Source organism: Archocentrus centrarchus, chromosome 13 (assembly GCF_007364275.1).
Source record: "Archocentrus centrarchus isolate MPI-CPG fArcCen1 chromosome 13, fArcCen1, whole genome shotgun sequence".
NCBI classification, from domain to species: Eukaryota; Metazoa; Chordata; class Actinopteri; order Cichliformes; family Cichlidae; genus Archocentrus; species Archocentrus centrarchus.
Genome location: NC_044358.1, coordinates 42801761 through 42818628, shown reverse-complemented (window position 1 = coordinate 42818628; position 16868 = coordinate 42801761). Strand labels below are relative to the sequence as shown.

At 42.6% G+C, this 16868-nt stretch overlaps 1 protein-coding gene across 3 annotated transcripts in view; it reads left to right on the top strand.

The window, feature by feature from the left end:
* Positions 1-15164, top strand: part of LOC115791192 (alpha-2-macroglobulin-like) — a 44832-nt gene extending 29668 nt beyond the window's left edge. For 2 of the 3 annotated variants that reach the window (XM_030745325.1, XM_030745327.1), the window contains 16 exons: positions 50-101; positions 1571-1648; positions 4529-4612; positions 5327-5503; positions 5590-5665; positions 6002-6158; positions 6271-6345; positions 6934-7096; positions 7166-7353; positions 7601-7813; positions 13894-14018; positions 14184-14274; positions 14381-14449; positions 14542-14647; positions 14818-14859; positions 15085-15164. In XM_030745325.1, the coding sequence (XP_030601185.1) occupies positions 50-101; positions 1571-1648; positions 4529-4612; positions 5327-5503; positions 5590-5665; positions 6002-6158; positions 6271-6345; positions 6934-7096; positions 7166-7353; positions 7601-7813; positions 13894-14018; positions 14184-14274; positions 14381-14449; positions 14542-14647; positions 14818-14859; positions 15085-15089 (1701 nt within the window). In that variant the 3' untranslated portion in view covers positions 15090-15164. The remainder of the gene's footprint in view (positions 1-49; positions 102-1570; positions 1649-4528; positions 4613-5326; positions 5504-5589; positions 5666-6001; positions 6159-6270; positions 6346-6933; positions 7097-7165; positions 7354-7600; positions 7814-13893; positions 14019-14183; positions 14275-14380; positions 14450-14541; positions 14648-14817; positions 14860-15084) is intronic. The other variant, XM_030745326.1, reaches the window with a different exon arrangement.
* The last annotated feature ends 1704 nt before the right edge of the window (positions 15165-16868 follow it).

The following is a 16868-nucleotide window of genomic DNA, read 5'->3' as shown; positions in this document are numbered from 1 at the left end:
TGGGTTTTTTTTTTTTCTCATCAAAGTGAAATCATAACTTTTTTCTCAGGCTGAGGGGACTGAGATGACAAAGACGTCCAATTGGCTGCTTTGCCCAAAAGGTCAGTGTGGTTTCCACCAGATAAACCAGTCAATTTTTTTTTTTTTTTTTTGGGGGGGGGGGGGGGGGTAGAAATATGTTGCATTCATAAAAATATTAATGAATATCTCACATTCTTCATTACATATAGTCCGGAGTTAAAGTGGGTTTTGGCAGGTGGGGGAACCCTAAGATCACAACTTTTGAATAAAACAAAATTAGCAAATTTGTCATGTACCAGCTGTAGTGGGCAGGTTGAGGACCCCAGTGCAGGATTTGAGCGACAAAGGCTTGAACTCAAAACTCTTAGCTGTCCTTTTTCTCACATCTGTTCCATCTCTGTGTTACACATTTGGGTTTTTTTTTTTTCTCACTTGAAAGATAACTAGTGTACATTAGCTAGCAGACACAATTTGCCACAAATTGTGCAGAAACAGTTTGTGTGTTTGCTGATATGAGTTATTTAAAAAGCATTTAAGATTATCTTACTTTTCCTTTAATTACTCTGCTTATGCTTGCTCCTCTTCTGCAGTGCTAGCTAGATGATGAAGTAATGTTGCCGTAACTTTATTTAGCTTATATCGGCACCATAAATGCATCACAGGAAGAAGAATGAAAAATGGATTTATTGAGGATGCAAGTGGACTATCATTATTTTCTATGTACTGAGCAAGTTTCTCCATGCCATCACTGCAAGCAACACCAGGCTGTAGCACACAAAAATGAACTCATTTGACAGTAATGTGTCGCACCAACTCATATAGCTAGTAATCAGAAAAGATCAAAGGCAGAGTTATAAGACTAATTCAGTCTCTGAAGAGGATGCATTCATCCATGTTGTTAAACCAAAAATCATTTAACTCTGGCACTGAGTATCCAAAGGTGATAGGTTGCACTAGCACAAAACTTCAGGGAAATAACTGACAAATTTCAATTTCAATTTATTTTGCCATGCCATCAAAAATGCTAATGTTTGGATCCTGTGGCCTTTGTCAGACCATTAAACAAAATGAAAGTTATATAATTTTAAAATCTAAAATCGTTCATCTAAAATCACCATTCAGTCCAAGGCGGTGTTCAGTGGCCAGTTGTTTGAGTGCTAAGATCTAATGCATCTTTTTACTTTTTACTTTGATTTTTTACTTTGATGAAGTCTCCAGTACAGGATTCCTACTATGCTGGTGGAAAGATGGTTTCAGGTTCCTTGGTTTCATTCTCTGGGGAAAACTGATGAGCATCAGGTTTGATGTTTAAAGAGTGGTAGATCCAGGGTGAGCATCATCTATCTGGAGTTTAGTCTCATAGGTAACTACAGATAAGAATATTTTTTGTGATTTGTCCAAAAGGATGCAGCTTCCCTTCAGGGTCGGTTAGTTGAAATAAGACTGCCTCAAACCCAGAGTCTGAGGCATCCATCTCCTCAATGAACAACAGTTTACGGTCTGGAAAAAACTGGTGCTGAGTTGATTTTTTTCTTTGTGTTTTTACTAGTGTTGTCTCCGAAAGAGAGCAAAGCAGAACCTGGAAATGGAAGGCTGAGTCAAATAGGCACAGGAAGTGGGAAAAATGGTGGGCTGCTGGGACTTCTTTTCCCAATTCCTTTCACAAAGTCTATTATCAGTCCTTATGGACAAATAAACCAAACTTTCAAAAAATTGGCTTAATTTAATGGATGGAGGAATGCCCATTTAATGCTTTTGAATTCCAGTTTCAATGTGATTGGCTAGGAAAAATGCTTCAGCCCAGGTTAAGTCTTTACCTCTTAGGAGTCCAACTAGACAGGATGTTTGGGAGGAATCAGGAAAGGATTGAGGATCACAACTGAATCCCAAGAAACTCTGGAGTAGGAGCCCCCAACAGTGGCTCATTCCAGAATACTGATGTAGAAGAATCCGATTAGTCCAAGTGATGTGAAGAGCCAGAATATTACAACTGGTTTGGATTGTTGTTATTTCCAGGGAGAAAGCAGTGGAAGCAGCAACTAGTCAGAGTTTCTCAGGCATTTGGAGTCGATGGAAAGTCAAGTTAATCTCTACAGGACATTTAAAAACAGCTATTGACCAAAGTGCTGTACATCTAAAATAATCAAAAAACAAAACCTAGGATAAAATGACTGTTAAGACAGGAAATATAAAATTAAAACCTATATTAAAAAAAAAAAAGAAAGGGAAAAAAAAAACAATGTAACCAGTCCCCAGTCTAATTTTAAAAGCATACATGTAAGAATAAAAATTAGTTTTCAAACAAGTTTTAAAAGTGTATCGTTGGACGGCAGTTTGTTCCACAGATTCTGAGCAACTGCAAAGGCCGAATCTCCTGGGTGTTTTAATCTGCACCTCGGGACAGTTAGGAGCATTTGCTCAGCAGACCTCAGTGATTTAGTGGGCACGTGCAAACTTAAAATATCAGAGGTGTAAGAAGGCACTAACCTATACCCCCAATAAACCTATACCTCCAATCTCATTGGACATCCTGTATAATGTCAATAAAGGCATTGTATTCTATTCTATACACTGCCTTAAAAATAAATAAAACCTTGGAGTCAATTTGAAAACTGGCAGCCAGTGTAGGGAAGCTAATATGGGGGGATATGTGGTCTCACTTACAAGTGCCAGTTATTAACTGCGCAGCAGCGTTTTGGACCAGCTGCAGTTACTACAGACTGACACCTGAATAAAGATTACAATAGTCTGACATGAAATGAAGGCATGAACAGCCCTCTCAAAGTCTCTGAAACAGAGGAATGGCTTCACCTTTTCAAGTAGCCAGAGATGAAAGAAACTAGAGTTAATGACATCATTAATATGTTTGTCAAAAGTCTATTAAAGATCACTCCCAAGTTCCTCGTAAAGGGTTTGTTATAAATCTTTAAAGGGCCGAGATCGTAGATCAGGAGCACCAACTACAATGACCTCTGTTTTCTGTTCCTTTAAGTTATGAAATTTTGAAGCCGTCCCTGCCTTAACATCCTCCAAAACAGTCAAATGAGGCTTCAGAAGACTCATCGATTTTCGTTTCAGTGGCAGGCAGATCTGAGAGTCATCTGCATAGCAAAGAGATGTCAATTTGTTTTAAAAAATTGAAAAAACTGGGCCATGAATGGACCCCTGGGGGACCCCCACATGAGAGCAGGTCTTTTTGAGGGATGGGACGTGGTGAGGGATGCTGTGGAAGCTGAATACTGAGTTGTGGTGGTACAGGCACGATGCACTGATAAGCGTATTTCAGTGACCGCCGGGAGATGATCCACTTGAGGTCCGGGGCAAGACACTACAGCGGGAACTAGGAGGTTCCCACTGTAGTGTCCACCAGCAGGTGGAGCTCAGAGGAAACCCTCCCCACCTTCACCCTGAGAACAGCATGAGTATGAAAACAAAGGAAGCTCTGACAGCACAGGACTATGAAATTAGAAAACTATTGCTCAAGACCACTTTAAAAATTACAAGCAAGTGTGGCTTTTTGGAAGCAAAATGTAAATAAATAAGGTGTGACTCAAGACTTTTGCACAGTAATGTATACCTGTAGCTTTGATGATAACTCTGTGAAAAACAGAATTCAAGATTTACCACAGAATACGTAAGGAAGGGAGAAGATATCAAAGAGAGTGCAGGCAACTATCCCACAGGAAGGAAGGAAAAAGAGAGACGACATTCAGGGAGGAGAAAGCTGTATGTGACAATATGTGAGAACCAGTAAAGATGGTCAGACAGATCATCTTCTCACTTTGTTCAGTTAGAATAACTTAGCAACTTAGCAGTGTGGCTATGTGTGTCCTGTGCCTGCTTGTTTCCTGTTTTATTTTGTCAGTCTTAGTCTTGTCTACGTTATATTTAGTTTTCTTCCTGGTCTTGTCCTGTTTAATTATTCCCAGCTGTGTCTTCACCTGTTCCCGATCCTGTCGTTATCCTGTGTATGTAAATAAGTCCTCAGACTGTGTCAGTTTTTGTCGCGTTTCTTCAGTGTTTCCCTGCTGTTTGCTCCATAGTTTAGTTTGTTCTGCCACCCGTCCAGTCCCAGTTTTATTGTTGTTATTTCCTGTCACGTTCTAAATAACCCACATTAAGTTTAGACTCATCTTGTGGGTACTACCTTACCTGCCACACAGCTCATTCATAACAACATTTCTGTTAAACATAATCACTTTGTAAACATTTGAAAACTATTTGTTTGTGAATGAAGTTTTAGACATATTAGATTTAACTGCAAGTGCTGGAATGCTGGAACATTTCGGATGTAGTTGGTGTGCTATTATTATTGTTATTACTTTCATTAATATTATTATACTGGGAAAAACAGCTCATTGTAAGTATCTAATTGTAATATGACTCTTACAATTTGTGATGCAATGATCATCAATGACCACTTCCTGATTTGACATGTTAACTGTTTCAGTGCTGACCTCCTGATTAAGCTTCTCTCTGTATGGTGATTGTTTTTGTCTGTACACAGGAGACACACTGACAGAGGAAACAGAGATACAACTACCTGAGAATCTGATTGAAGCATCTGCTCGCAGTGTTGTATCAGTTCTGGGTAAATCTGTTGATTTCATTTAAATGAGTTTAGCTTTAGGCAACACGGTGGTGCTGTGGTTGCCTCACAGCAAGAAGGTCCTGAGTTTGACTCCACTCTCTGGCTGGAGCCTTACTGTGTAGAGTTTGCATGTTGTACGCGTGGGTTCTCTCCGGGTACTTCGGGTTCCTCCCACAATCCAAAGACATGCAGTTAGTGGGGTTAGGCCAATTGGTGATTCTAAATTGTGCATAGGTGTGAGTGTGGATGGTTGTCTGTCTCTCTGTGATGGCACTGCGACAGACTGACAACCTGAACAGGGTGTACCCTACCTCTCACCCCATGGCACCTGGGATAGACTCCAGCCCCCCTGTGACCCTGAATTGCATAAGTGGAAGAAAATTGGTGGATGGATGGAGCATAGATAGCCAAAAAGGAATACAGCAAGTTTAAGCTTTCTTAATCAGGGCAATAGTAAATGAGTAGAAAACCCAAATAAAAATGGACTTTAAGCATCTTTTCCTGGTTTTGAAATGCTTTGATTTGAGACTCCAACACTTCCAGTATGTGTAGAGTAAATTCCTGTAACAAAGTACAAAAAAAAAAATAGTATATACATTGTTTCTGCATTACATGCTGTATGTTTCTAAATGTGTTAATCTGGTTTAATCTATTTGCAGTAAAAGTTTGGGTAAGTTATATGTTGTGTTGTAGTGAATCAGTGTTTTTGATCAGGTGACATCCTCGGACGTGCTCTGAAGAACCTGGATGGACTGCTGCGGATGCCGTATGGATGTGGAGAGCAGAACATGGCTCTTCTAGCCCCCAACATCTACATCCTCCAGTACCTGAAAGGTACACAGCAGCTCACCCCAGCCATCATGGAAAAAGCTGCCAACTTCCTGACCAGCGGTGAGTCTGTTAGTTTCTTAATGGGGCTAAATGCAAATACAAAATCTAAGATTAGAAACAGTCGAGTTATTTTCCTGTTGTTACAGGATACCAAAGACAGCTGAACTACAAAAGTAGTGAAGGTGCTTACACCACATTTGGAACAGGACCAGGAAACACATGGTGAGAACGATACTCACCTTCATATTCAGTTTGCCTCAGAAAGAAAACTTTTATTTACACTGAGGATGTGGCAGGATGCTGAAATTTACTCTACTCAGGAACTGCTGGAGAATAAGATGCAATATTTAACATCCTATTCTCCAGTAGTTCCTGACAGTGAGCCATTAGCTAACAAATACCTTCACCTTAAATATTTGTGTAAGTTTTATAAATAAACTTACTTTATGACCGTATAATTGTGCCATTTTGAGATAAAATTTTGAAACACGAGTACATTTTCTTTACTTTTTTTGTGGTTGCTTTTTGTTGTCATCACTGTTTTTGTTTCCTCCTCAGGCTGACTGCTTTTGTGATGAGAAGTTTTGCCAAAGCTCAGTCTTTCATCTACATTGATCCCACAAACATTGAAGAGTCTAAGACGTGGCTGGAAACTAAACAACAAGAAAATGGCTGCTTTGAAAAGTCAGGAAAACTCTTCAACAACAGAATGAAGGTGAGTCTGTACTTCAACTGAAAGACATTCACAATCATTTGGACAGTAATACTAATACTGTCTGCAGAGAAATTCTGACAGCATCTGTAAATAACTTGGTTTCACTCACCAGGGTGGTGTGTCTGATGAAGTGACTCTCAGTGCGTACATCACTGCTGCCTTCCTGGAAATGAATATATCCAAAAATGTGAGTAAAACCCAGTGATGTGATGCCACTTGAACTTTGTAGGTTGTTAAAAAAAAATTACAGCACTTTTTCATCAAAATCAGTACAAATAAATATTTGTGTTTATAGTCATGAAAATACATCAAAAATAAGTACATCCAATATTACCCAGCTTTGTGAGTAGTACACATTGAAAAAAATCCCGTAATTTATTCAATAACATCAACAAAAAAAATACAAGCACTTTCTTTAGAAACAGGTGTCAGACACAACTATCGTCCTCAGCACAAATTGCTTCTTGTAAGTGTAATTTTCAGTCGCTGATGTAAGCTTGCAAAAATCTGTAAGGGTTTTCCTGACAGTGGAATGATTTATTCTTAAAATCTTTGTCAGATTAATGAGCACTCACAACTTTTTTCCAAAGGCCTGATGGGACGTGGTTTGAGATGTCAGTTTCCACCTGTGAAATTAATCATGAATTTCTAGTGTCTCAGCCTGGAATTCTGCCTTGAGCCCCTTCTCCAGGGTGGTTCCCAGTAAACCTGTAAACAAGTCCCTTGTTCATTTTTCTTCAGCGGTAGCTGTCACAGGTATTTTGATCTCTTAAAGGATCCTGTGGTGAACAAGAGCCGGGCTTGCCTCAAGGAGTCCATCAGTGACCTCAGCAACACCTACACTACAGCTCTGCTGGCGTACGTCTTCACCCTGGCAGGAGACATGGAGACCCGTGCTCACCTTCTGCAGCACTTAGACACAGTTGCAGTGAAGGAAGGTGAGACATCCACTTGCAGGAAACCATTCAGGCATATTGTAATGAATCTAACTTACATTGTGTTTGTAGGACATTTTCTCTACTGGTCTCAGACAGCAACAGAAACATCAGCCTCCCTTGCAGTGGAGATCAGTTCTTATGTGCTGTTGGCCAAACTCAGTGCCTCCCCAACTGTTGAGGACCTGGGCTACGCCTCTGGCATTATCAGGTGGCTGACTGGCCAGCAGAACTATTATGGAGGCTTCTCCTCCACTCAGGTACTACACCACCCAAAGAGCTTAAAGCTGATCTGAGTCAATGTACAGCCTGAGACATAAATATTCTATCTCTGAAATGGCACATTTCCTATGTGATAGGTAAGTCAGCCTAATTTTAAGAATAATTAATTTTACATAACAATGACATAGTCCTGTGTATGACAGCTGCTGATTTTACCAATATGTATATATTTGTATAAATGAACAGTACACATAACAGCTGCAGTTTTGTTCATCCATATTGTAGGACACAGTGGTGGCTCTTCAGGCTCTGGCTCTCTACTCCACTCTGGTGTTCAGTCCTGAGGGTTCAAGCACAGTGACTGTTCAGACTCCCAGCAGTCAGCTGACATTTGATGTAAATCAGGACAATAAACTGCTCTACCAGGAGAAGACGATGCAGGACGTGTCAGGAAAATACAGCCTGGAGGTGAAGGGCACTGCATGTGCTTTAGTGCAGGTCAGTGACAGCATCATGTGAGAAAGTCCTGGTTGTTTTTGTTTTTCAAACAGTTTGATTGTTTAAATTGTTTAAATAAAAGAATGAAAAGTAAAGCATGTTAGAAAAGCATATTTGCTTATCCATCCATTTATTGCTTCTAAATTATCCAAAGTCAGGATGCAGTGGCAGCCCACTGAGCCGAGGACATTCTAAACATCCAGCTATTATTTTCTGTTCTTCCTAGTGGATTCCACCAAGGCTAGATAACATGTATAATTTATCCAGTCTACACCAGGTATCCTCCCAGTTAGATGTACCTGGAAAATCTGTAAAGAGTAGCATCGTGGAGACATCCTGCTAAGATGCCTGAACCACCTCAGCTGTCACCTTTTGATGTCTAGCAACAGCAGTTCAATTTCCAGATCCCTCCTCAGGGGCAGATTCTCATCCCTGTCGCTGAGCGTGAGACCAGACCCTCTAAGGAGGAACCTCATTTTAGTCACCTGTATCTGAAGTCTTTTTTTTCCCAGTCTCTGCCTAAAACATATCAACTTTGGAACATACATTGACTTAGCTATCTTCAGCACAGCAGTCTGGTATACATTACATTACTTCCCTTTCCAGCTCATACTCCACCTTCTCTTCAGTCATGATCAAGATTGGAATTTCATGAGCGAGCATAGAACCATAATCTCAGTCTTCACACTCAGCAGCAAACTGCCCAAATGCATGTTGAAGGACACCTTCTTATGAAGAAAACATAACATTATCTGCAGAAAGTTGCACAATGAGGTCCTGTGCATGAGTACAAGTGGAGAAAACCAGTTATTAATGAAATAATTCAGCGTAAATAATTTTTCATGATCATGTTTGAAGAGCTAAAAACTGTTGTGTTGATTAAAGGAGCAATGATTTTAGTTTTCTGTGTGACTGAAGCATCAATTGCGGTGGATTTGATGAGTTTAAAAATTCTTCTGAATATACTGAACTTTTCATGTAAAATCCATTTTTGGCTGGACTAGTTCACAACAGTGTTTTAAAGATTTTGTTTATTTGACAGTTTACCAAATATGTTTTTAATTTCTTTCCTTTAATTTCTTTCATAAGAAATGTCTTTTTTGAGAATAAAATTGAACCTATAATGGCTCCAATTGCCAACATACTCAAAATTTATTTAGCACCAAACTCTTCAATCAGCACATTTTTTGGCAGTGGCAGAATTATTAGAAAATAATCTACAATATTACTTTAAGAATCATACTTTCTGTGATTCCAAATGGTGCTTTTGGCCACAGAATTTTCACCACTTCGAATCATAAATCCGTACCACCAAAGTCTGGCTTTGTATATCTCATCCACTATAGGTGCCACCCCTGTTCACTATCAGATATGCTTATTCATCGCCAAGGTAGGCCGAGGCGCCATCAGAGTATTCTTATGGTTGCAGGCCATCATTTGCAACCATACAGAGCAACAGGTTGGGAGATGGTCTTGTAGACCTTCCTCTTCAGCCATATTGGTATCCAGCGGTTGCAAAGGACTTGTTGCATTGACATACACTCAGGCATCCAGAAGGGTGTCTCCTTTGAACACAGCCTTTGCATGGCCTTCTTCAGTTGGACCCCCTTTGATGTTCATGGTGTCATTTCACCGGTCGCCGAACTCCACATTCTCCATTTTGTGATATTAAGGTGCATCCCATTCTCCTATAGCCTAGACTCCCACCATGAGGTTTAGTTCTTTAGTTGGCTATGAGCTGGATTGGCCAACCATGCGCCTGTCTCTGGCTGCATGACCGCAAATGCTCGTGTCTGGATGAGTGATCTGGAACGATCATTTCATTGTGTGCCTTGTGTGCACAGTGACAATGAGTTGAATCTAACATCTAACATCATCATAGAGTCCAAGGCATCTCCAGGTCGGTTGCTGCTGCTGTTTCCATGCACAGGATGAAAAGCAGAGATAACATTGCCCGCCATGATGGGAAAAGCTGGTAATATTCTCATAGGACATCTTACTTAAATGATTTAAGCTTTAGGCACATTGTGGCATGTTGGATGAGGTCATGGCTCATGTTGTCAAAAGCTTTCTCCAGATTCCAGAATGCCACACAGACTGCCATGTGCTTTCAGTGTCACTCAATAAGTATTATTGCCATAATATTGCCTTTGGTCTTCCAGATGGGCATCATTGTGCTGGTGCACCAGACCTTTGGTGTAGCACAATCTTTGACAACGCAGAGGGAAAGCCTTGTAAGGCCTGCAGCACCCTGGCTACCCATTAGCTTTCACAGGTATATTGTCTGGGTCCATGGCGTTCCAATTCTTCATCTTCTGGAGGAAAAAAATGCATTGGTGATTTGAGGGTCTGAGCCATGAAGCAGATCAGCACATTGCAATGGTGGTTGGGGGATTTCCTCATTGCAGATCCCAGTGACATACATTGAACTCAGTGCTGGTCATTCTTGATACACTTTATGAATTTCCCTTTGAGATCAATAAAGGTATTCTCATTTATATGGCTAATATCCGATGTGGTGCCGTGCCAGGTGCCAGCCAAGCAGTTTAAAGGCCTTAACACATGGACGCGTAAAATACATGCAAATGTTTCATGCGTTAAAAATATTTTTCTGACTCACCTGTTCTTAATGCAGCTATTCACACTGACTGCATCATTTCACAGGACAAAGTTGCGGCATTTATTTTTTCAGCTCAAGTTCGATTTTTGGGGGTTTTTTTGTTTTTTTGTTTTTTTAACTTTCACAAGGGAATAAACTGATCTGACCAATCAGAGTGCTGCATTTAGCAACATAGCTCGCACTGACACACTGAATATAAAGTCATGTGGGAGCAGTAAAATCATATGATTTTACCTCAGACACACAGCTACACGCTGCTCCAGGTCAGTCGGCTCTCTGAATTCTCCTCAGATGTGATCCCATCTTTGCCAACAAGAGCTCAAACTGTCCCACTGACATCCTGAAATATGTAAGAAACAGGACATGAAGCAGCTTTAACTCTGGTTTCAAACCATGAAACTCTGCCTGCTGCTGCTTTCTCATGATGGATGAACCCAGAATCTCTTTCTTCCTTCTCTTGTTTAGAAACATCAGGACCTCATAATATCCTCGTTTGATGTCAACTGCATTTTTTTATGAGGATGATTTATTCACAAAAACACACCGCGTTAGGTTTGTATGTGGGTAACACGAGAAGTTTTTCAGATTCGGAATTTTGTGTCGTTTTTATGCAACGCTTCCAGTGTGTAGCGGCTTTAAGATTCTGGGAATACATCCATCCATCCTTCCATCCATCCATCCTTCCATCCTTCCATCCATTCCCTTCCGCTTATCTTGGGGCCGGGTCACGGGGGCAGCACCCTAAGCAGAGAAGCCCAGGCTTCCCTCTCCCCAGCCACCTCCACCAGCTCATCCGGAGGGACCAGGACAGCTGAGAGATATAATCTCTCTAGCATTTCCTGAGTCTACCCTGGGGCCTCCTCCTGGTGGGACATGTTCGGAACACCTCACCCAAGATACGCCCAGGAGGCATCCTTTCAGATGCCTGAGCCACCTCAACTGGCTCCTCTCGATGTGGAGGAGCAGTGGCTCTACTCTGAGCCCCTCCCAAATGGCTGCATTCCTCACCATATCTCTAAGAGAGAGGCCAGCCACCCTTTGAAGGAAACTCATTTCTGCCGCTTGCATTCACGATCTTATTTTTTCGGTCACTACCCAAAGCTCGTGACCATAGGTGAGGGTAGGAACGTAGATCGATGGTAAATCGACAGCTTCGCTTTTACACTCCGCTCCCTCTACACCTTGACAGACGATTTGTCTGTTGATCTCCTGATCCCCTCTCCTGTCACTCGTCTGCAAGACCCCGAGATACTTGAACTCCTCCACCTGGGGCAAGATCTCATCTCTGAGCCGGAGAGGGCACTCCACAATTTTCCAGCTGAGGACCATGGCCTCAGACTTAGAGGTGCTGATTCTCATGCCGGCAGCTTCACGCTCAGCTGTGAACCATTCCACTCAAAGCTGGAGGCCACCCCCTGACGAAGCCAACAGGACCACATCATCCACAAAGAGCAGAGGTGAGATTCTGAGGCCATCAAGGAAGAAGCCCTCTGCCACCTGGCTTTGCCTAAAAATTGTGTCAATGAAAATTACGAACAGAATCGTGACAAAGGTCAGCCCTGGCAGAGTCCAACACCCATAGGAAATGAGTCCGACTTATTGTCTGCTTTACGGGCCAAGCTCTCACTGCGGCTGTACAGGGACTGAATAGCCCACAGCAATGGGCCAGACACTCCATAATCCTGCACAATCTCCCACAGGATACCCCAAGGGACAAGGTCGAATGCCTTCTCCAAGTCCACAAAGCACATGTAGTTTGGTTGGGCAAACTCCCACACACACTTGAATATCCTCGAGAGGATAAAGAGCTGGTCCAGCATTCCACAACCAGCACAAAAACCGCACTGTTTCACTTGGATCTGAGGTTCGACTAACGGACAGACCCTCCTTTCTAGCACCCTGGCATAGACCTTACCGGGGAGGCTGAGATCCCCTGAAAGTTGGAGCATACCCTCCGGTCTCCCTTCTTAAAGATGGGGACCACCACCCTGGTCTGCCAATCCAGTGACACCGCCCCAGATCTCCATGTGATGTTGCAGAGGCATGTCAACCAAGTCAGTCCTACAACATCCAGAGCCTTCAGGAACTCAGGGCGAATCTTGTCCACCCTAGTGGCCCTGCCACCAAGGAGTTGTTTAACCACCTCAGTGACCTCACCTCCAGTAATGGGCGAGTCATCCCCCTTGTCCTCAGACTCTGCTTCCACTACAGAAGGTGTGTCAGTGGGACTCAGGAGGTCTTCGAAGTATTCCTTCCACCGTCCGACTATAGCCTCAGTTGAAGTCAGCAGCACCCCACCCGCTCTACAGACCATGTGAGCGGAGTACCCCTTTCCCCTCGCCTGACAGTTTGCCAGAATCGCTTCGATGCCATCCGGAAGTCTTTTTCCAGATGGAATTGGCTGTGGCTCAATTGGTAGAGTAGGTCACCTACTAATCGGGAAGTTGGTGATTCAATTCCTGGCTGCTCCAGGCTGCATGCCAAAGTATCCTTGGGCAAGATACTGAACCCCAAGTTGCTCTGACGCAAGTGCTGGAGTGTGAATGTTAGATAATAAGCACTTAGCTTAGTTATATATGGAAGAATGCAAACATGTTGTATAAGCGCTTTGAGTGCTCAATTACAGTAGAAAAGTGCTATATAAGAACTAGTCCATTTACTATTTTTCCATAGCCTCACCGAACTTCCTCCCACAGCCGAGTTTTTGCTTCAGCCACTGCCCGAGCCGTGTTCCGCTTGGCCTACCACTACCAGTCAGCTGCCTCCAGAGTCCCACAGGCTAGCCAAGCCTGATAAGACTCCTTCTTCAGCTTGATGGCTCCCTTCACCTCCGGTGACCACCATCTGGTTCGAGGGTTACCACCATGACAGGCACCAACCACCTTGCAGTCACAGCTATGAGCAGCAGCCTCAACAATGGCGGTGCGGAACATGGTCCATTCAGACTCAATGTCCTGAGCCTCCATTGGAATGCTGCTGAAGTTCTGCCGGAGGTGGGAGTTGAAGATCTCATGGACTGGGGCTTATGCCAGGCATTTCCAGCGCATCCTCACAACACATTTAGGTGCACCAGGTCTGTCCAGCATCTTCCCTCACCAGCTGATCCAACTCACCACCAGGTGGTGATCAGTTGACCGCTCAGCTCCTCTCTTCACCCGAGTGTCCAGAACATATGGCCGCAGTCCATTATGAGAGGGAGATGTTGGGGGCCGATGGTCTCAGACAGAATCGCTTTGGCATTTGTGACTAGCTTGAGATCTCGCTTTGTTCACTCGTGCCTCATTCAAAGAAATTATTAAAAGCCCCAAATTACCATAACAGTCATGCCCATGATGAGTGTACATAAATGTCTGACCACAAGTGTCAAAAGAATGTACTAAGTAACTGTAATTAGTCCACTAAAACAGGATTCCCATACATTTTGAACATAAATGAGAAAAAAAATGTACTCCTGTTCCAGATTTCTGTTCACTACAACATCCCAACTCCTACTGATGTCACCACTCTGAGCGTGGAGGTCAAACCAGAGGTCGACACCACGAGTGAATCTCCCAGACCCAAACTCACTCTGAAAATCAAATCCCTGTAAGTATTTAACAGGTTAGAGATGAGATAGATGAATGCTATTTATTAGTGTAGAGTAACTATTGGTGGGTGGAAATGTGCGAAATGTGAAAGAAAATTTTTCAGATTAAAAAAGCATCTATGGATACAACTCAATGCAATCATATTTTAATTGTTCAAACACAGATACAGCGGAAAGGAAAACACTACAAACATGGTGATCCTGGATATCAAAATGCTCTCTGGATTTGTCCCAGATGCAGAGTCTCTGAAGAGGGTGAGTTATTACAGTTATTATTTTCAGCTGAATAGAAATGTTGCTTGTGTGTCTATTTGTGATGTGATGATGGTGGTGATAATAAGAAGGATGTGTCTCCTCATAGCTCAAAGGTACTCTACTGGTGGATCGTGCTGAGCAAACAGAAGATCGTGTTCTGGTGTATTTACGGGAGGTGAGCGGCATTCCCAGTGAGGAATACCAGATGATGATGATGATGTGTGTATTTGTTACAGCATGTGTTCTTTGTTTTTCTGTTCTGTTCAGTTACCAAAGGACACACCCATCAACCTCAGCTTAGAGATCATACAGGAGCTCCCAGTGGACAACCTGAAGCCAGCTGTGGTCAAGATCTATGACTACTACCAGCCAAGTAAGACTCTAACTCCCTGTACTGCAACAGCACACTGACACACTTTGCTCCTTAGAGGAGCTGTGCAACAAATCGAACGGTTAACAGAATTTGAAGTACAAGTTTTAAATGTGATGGACACACACAGAAAGTCAATTTCTTTTTACCATTCTTTTTTTTTTGTCTCTCAGGTGACCAGGCTGAGACAGAATATATTTACCCAGGAGCTGCAGGTAGCAAACTGTAATAACAAGAACACAACATTTCACAGACAAGTGAATTCAATTACATTTTTTTTAATAAAATGAGTTAGCCATAGAAATCTAACAACTGGATAGAGCATTTTGACAATACAGTTAATTCAGTACTCTTTTAGACTTAAAGGAAAATGGAAGGACTACTTTAACACAACTGCATTTTCAGTTTTTATTCTTTCTTCTTTTTTTTTTTTTTTGCAGCTTAAAGAAATCTGTGATCAGTCCAGTGGTCATCACTCAAGTTAAAACCTGCATTTTAATAAAGATACCATTTAACCACACGTGTCCCTGTCTGTGTGTGGGTTTTTTGTTTTGTTTTGATTTGTTTTGTTTTGTTTTGTTTTGTTTTTTGTTTGTTTTGGGGGGGGGGTCTTCCAAGAAGGTAATAACTTTAGGTGTGCATTTAAACATGTACTGATTTTACTCTGCAGGCTGGAAACAGTCAGATCACATGACATCAAGTCCTGCTCAACTACTGTCTTAAACACTGTGTTAATATTTAAAGTCCCAGCTCTCACCTCCACACTCCTGTCTTTCATTCTCTCGTGCTGCCTCCTAACATGCCTTCCCCCTTTCCTCATCCTTTGTCTTCAGCCATCAGTAGCACCTTTTCTACTGGCACCCTGTTGACCAGCAGCACCCGAGATGGCCATCATTAACCCGGGCCGTTTTTGATTTGGCAAAGACTTTTCACCGGATGCCCTTCCTGACATAACCATCCCCATTTATCTGGGCTTGGGACCGGCACAAGGAGTACACTGGCTTGTGGTGTGGTAGTACTTTAGCTAGCAGGCAAAGTTTTGTGAACAATGGTGGGAGACTAATCACACTATACTGAATGTACTTTTTAGCTTAACATCAGATCAGGTATTTCCATTGATTAGGATTATTGACCTTTTGTAAAAGCTATTCTTGAGTGTATTTGTCTGTGACCTCAGCACACTGAATCTCCTGCCAGAGGGCAGCAGCTTAAACACCCTGTGTGCTGGGTGTGTGCATGTCCTGAATGCCCTTTGGAAACAGCAGGTGCTGTAGAGGTCCTTCAGGGAGAAAGGAGGGGTGAGATGCAGAGCAGTGGTAGAAGATGCAGTGGTCAGCAGCTCCCACACAGTTTGAGCCTCCTGAGGATCCTCAGAAAGTGGAGATGCTGGTGTGCCTTCTTCACAACCTTCCAGGTGGTTAGAGCTCCACTGGAGGTCAGCGTCCATGTGCACATCCAGGAACTTGAAGCTGGGCACCCTCTCCACACACTCCTCCACGTTGATGCTGATGTGCTGCAGGTCGGACTTCCTCCTCCTGAAGTCAATGATCAGTTCTTAAGTCTTAGAGGTGTTAAGGACCAAGTTGTTGTCCACACACCACCCCACCAGTCTTTGGACCTAATACCTGTTTGCTGTGTCATCACCATTTAATTGTATTCTGTAAATTATTCTATTTATATCTTTCATCTTCACCCTATTGTGTAAGGCTAGTTGTCAAAGCATTTCACTGCTGGTTGTACCTTGTATGACTATGTGTGTGACAAAAAACTTTGATTTTTGAACAATGGTGTCCTCTATCTGTTAGCTCTATATGCAAACTGAATTGGGTCAAGCATGGGTGGGAGGCAGGCCATGTTGTGGCATCGGACCAGTTTCTCAAAACACTTCATTATAACACATGTCAGAGCAACTAGTGGGTAGTTGTTGAGGCTGCTGAAGGTGGTCTTTTTATCCAGCTGGACAATTGTGGCTGACTTCAGGTGTGGTGGGATCAAAGATTGCGACAGCGATGTGTTGAAGATTTTAGTGAAGACCACCGCCAGCTGTTCTGCACATTCTCTGAGGATCCACCCAGTCACTCCATCTGGTCTGGTGGCCTTCCTGGGTTCACTGCCCCATATTTACCTTAATGTACCTCATGCTCTGGCACCATGAGACTCGAGCTGCGTGCGTGCGATGAAGTGGTTCAGCTATTGTGGTGTTGTAGTGGGTTAGGTGCTGGAA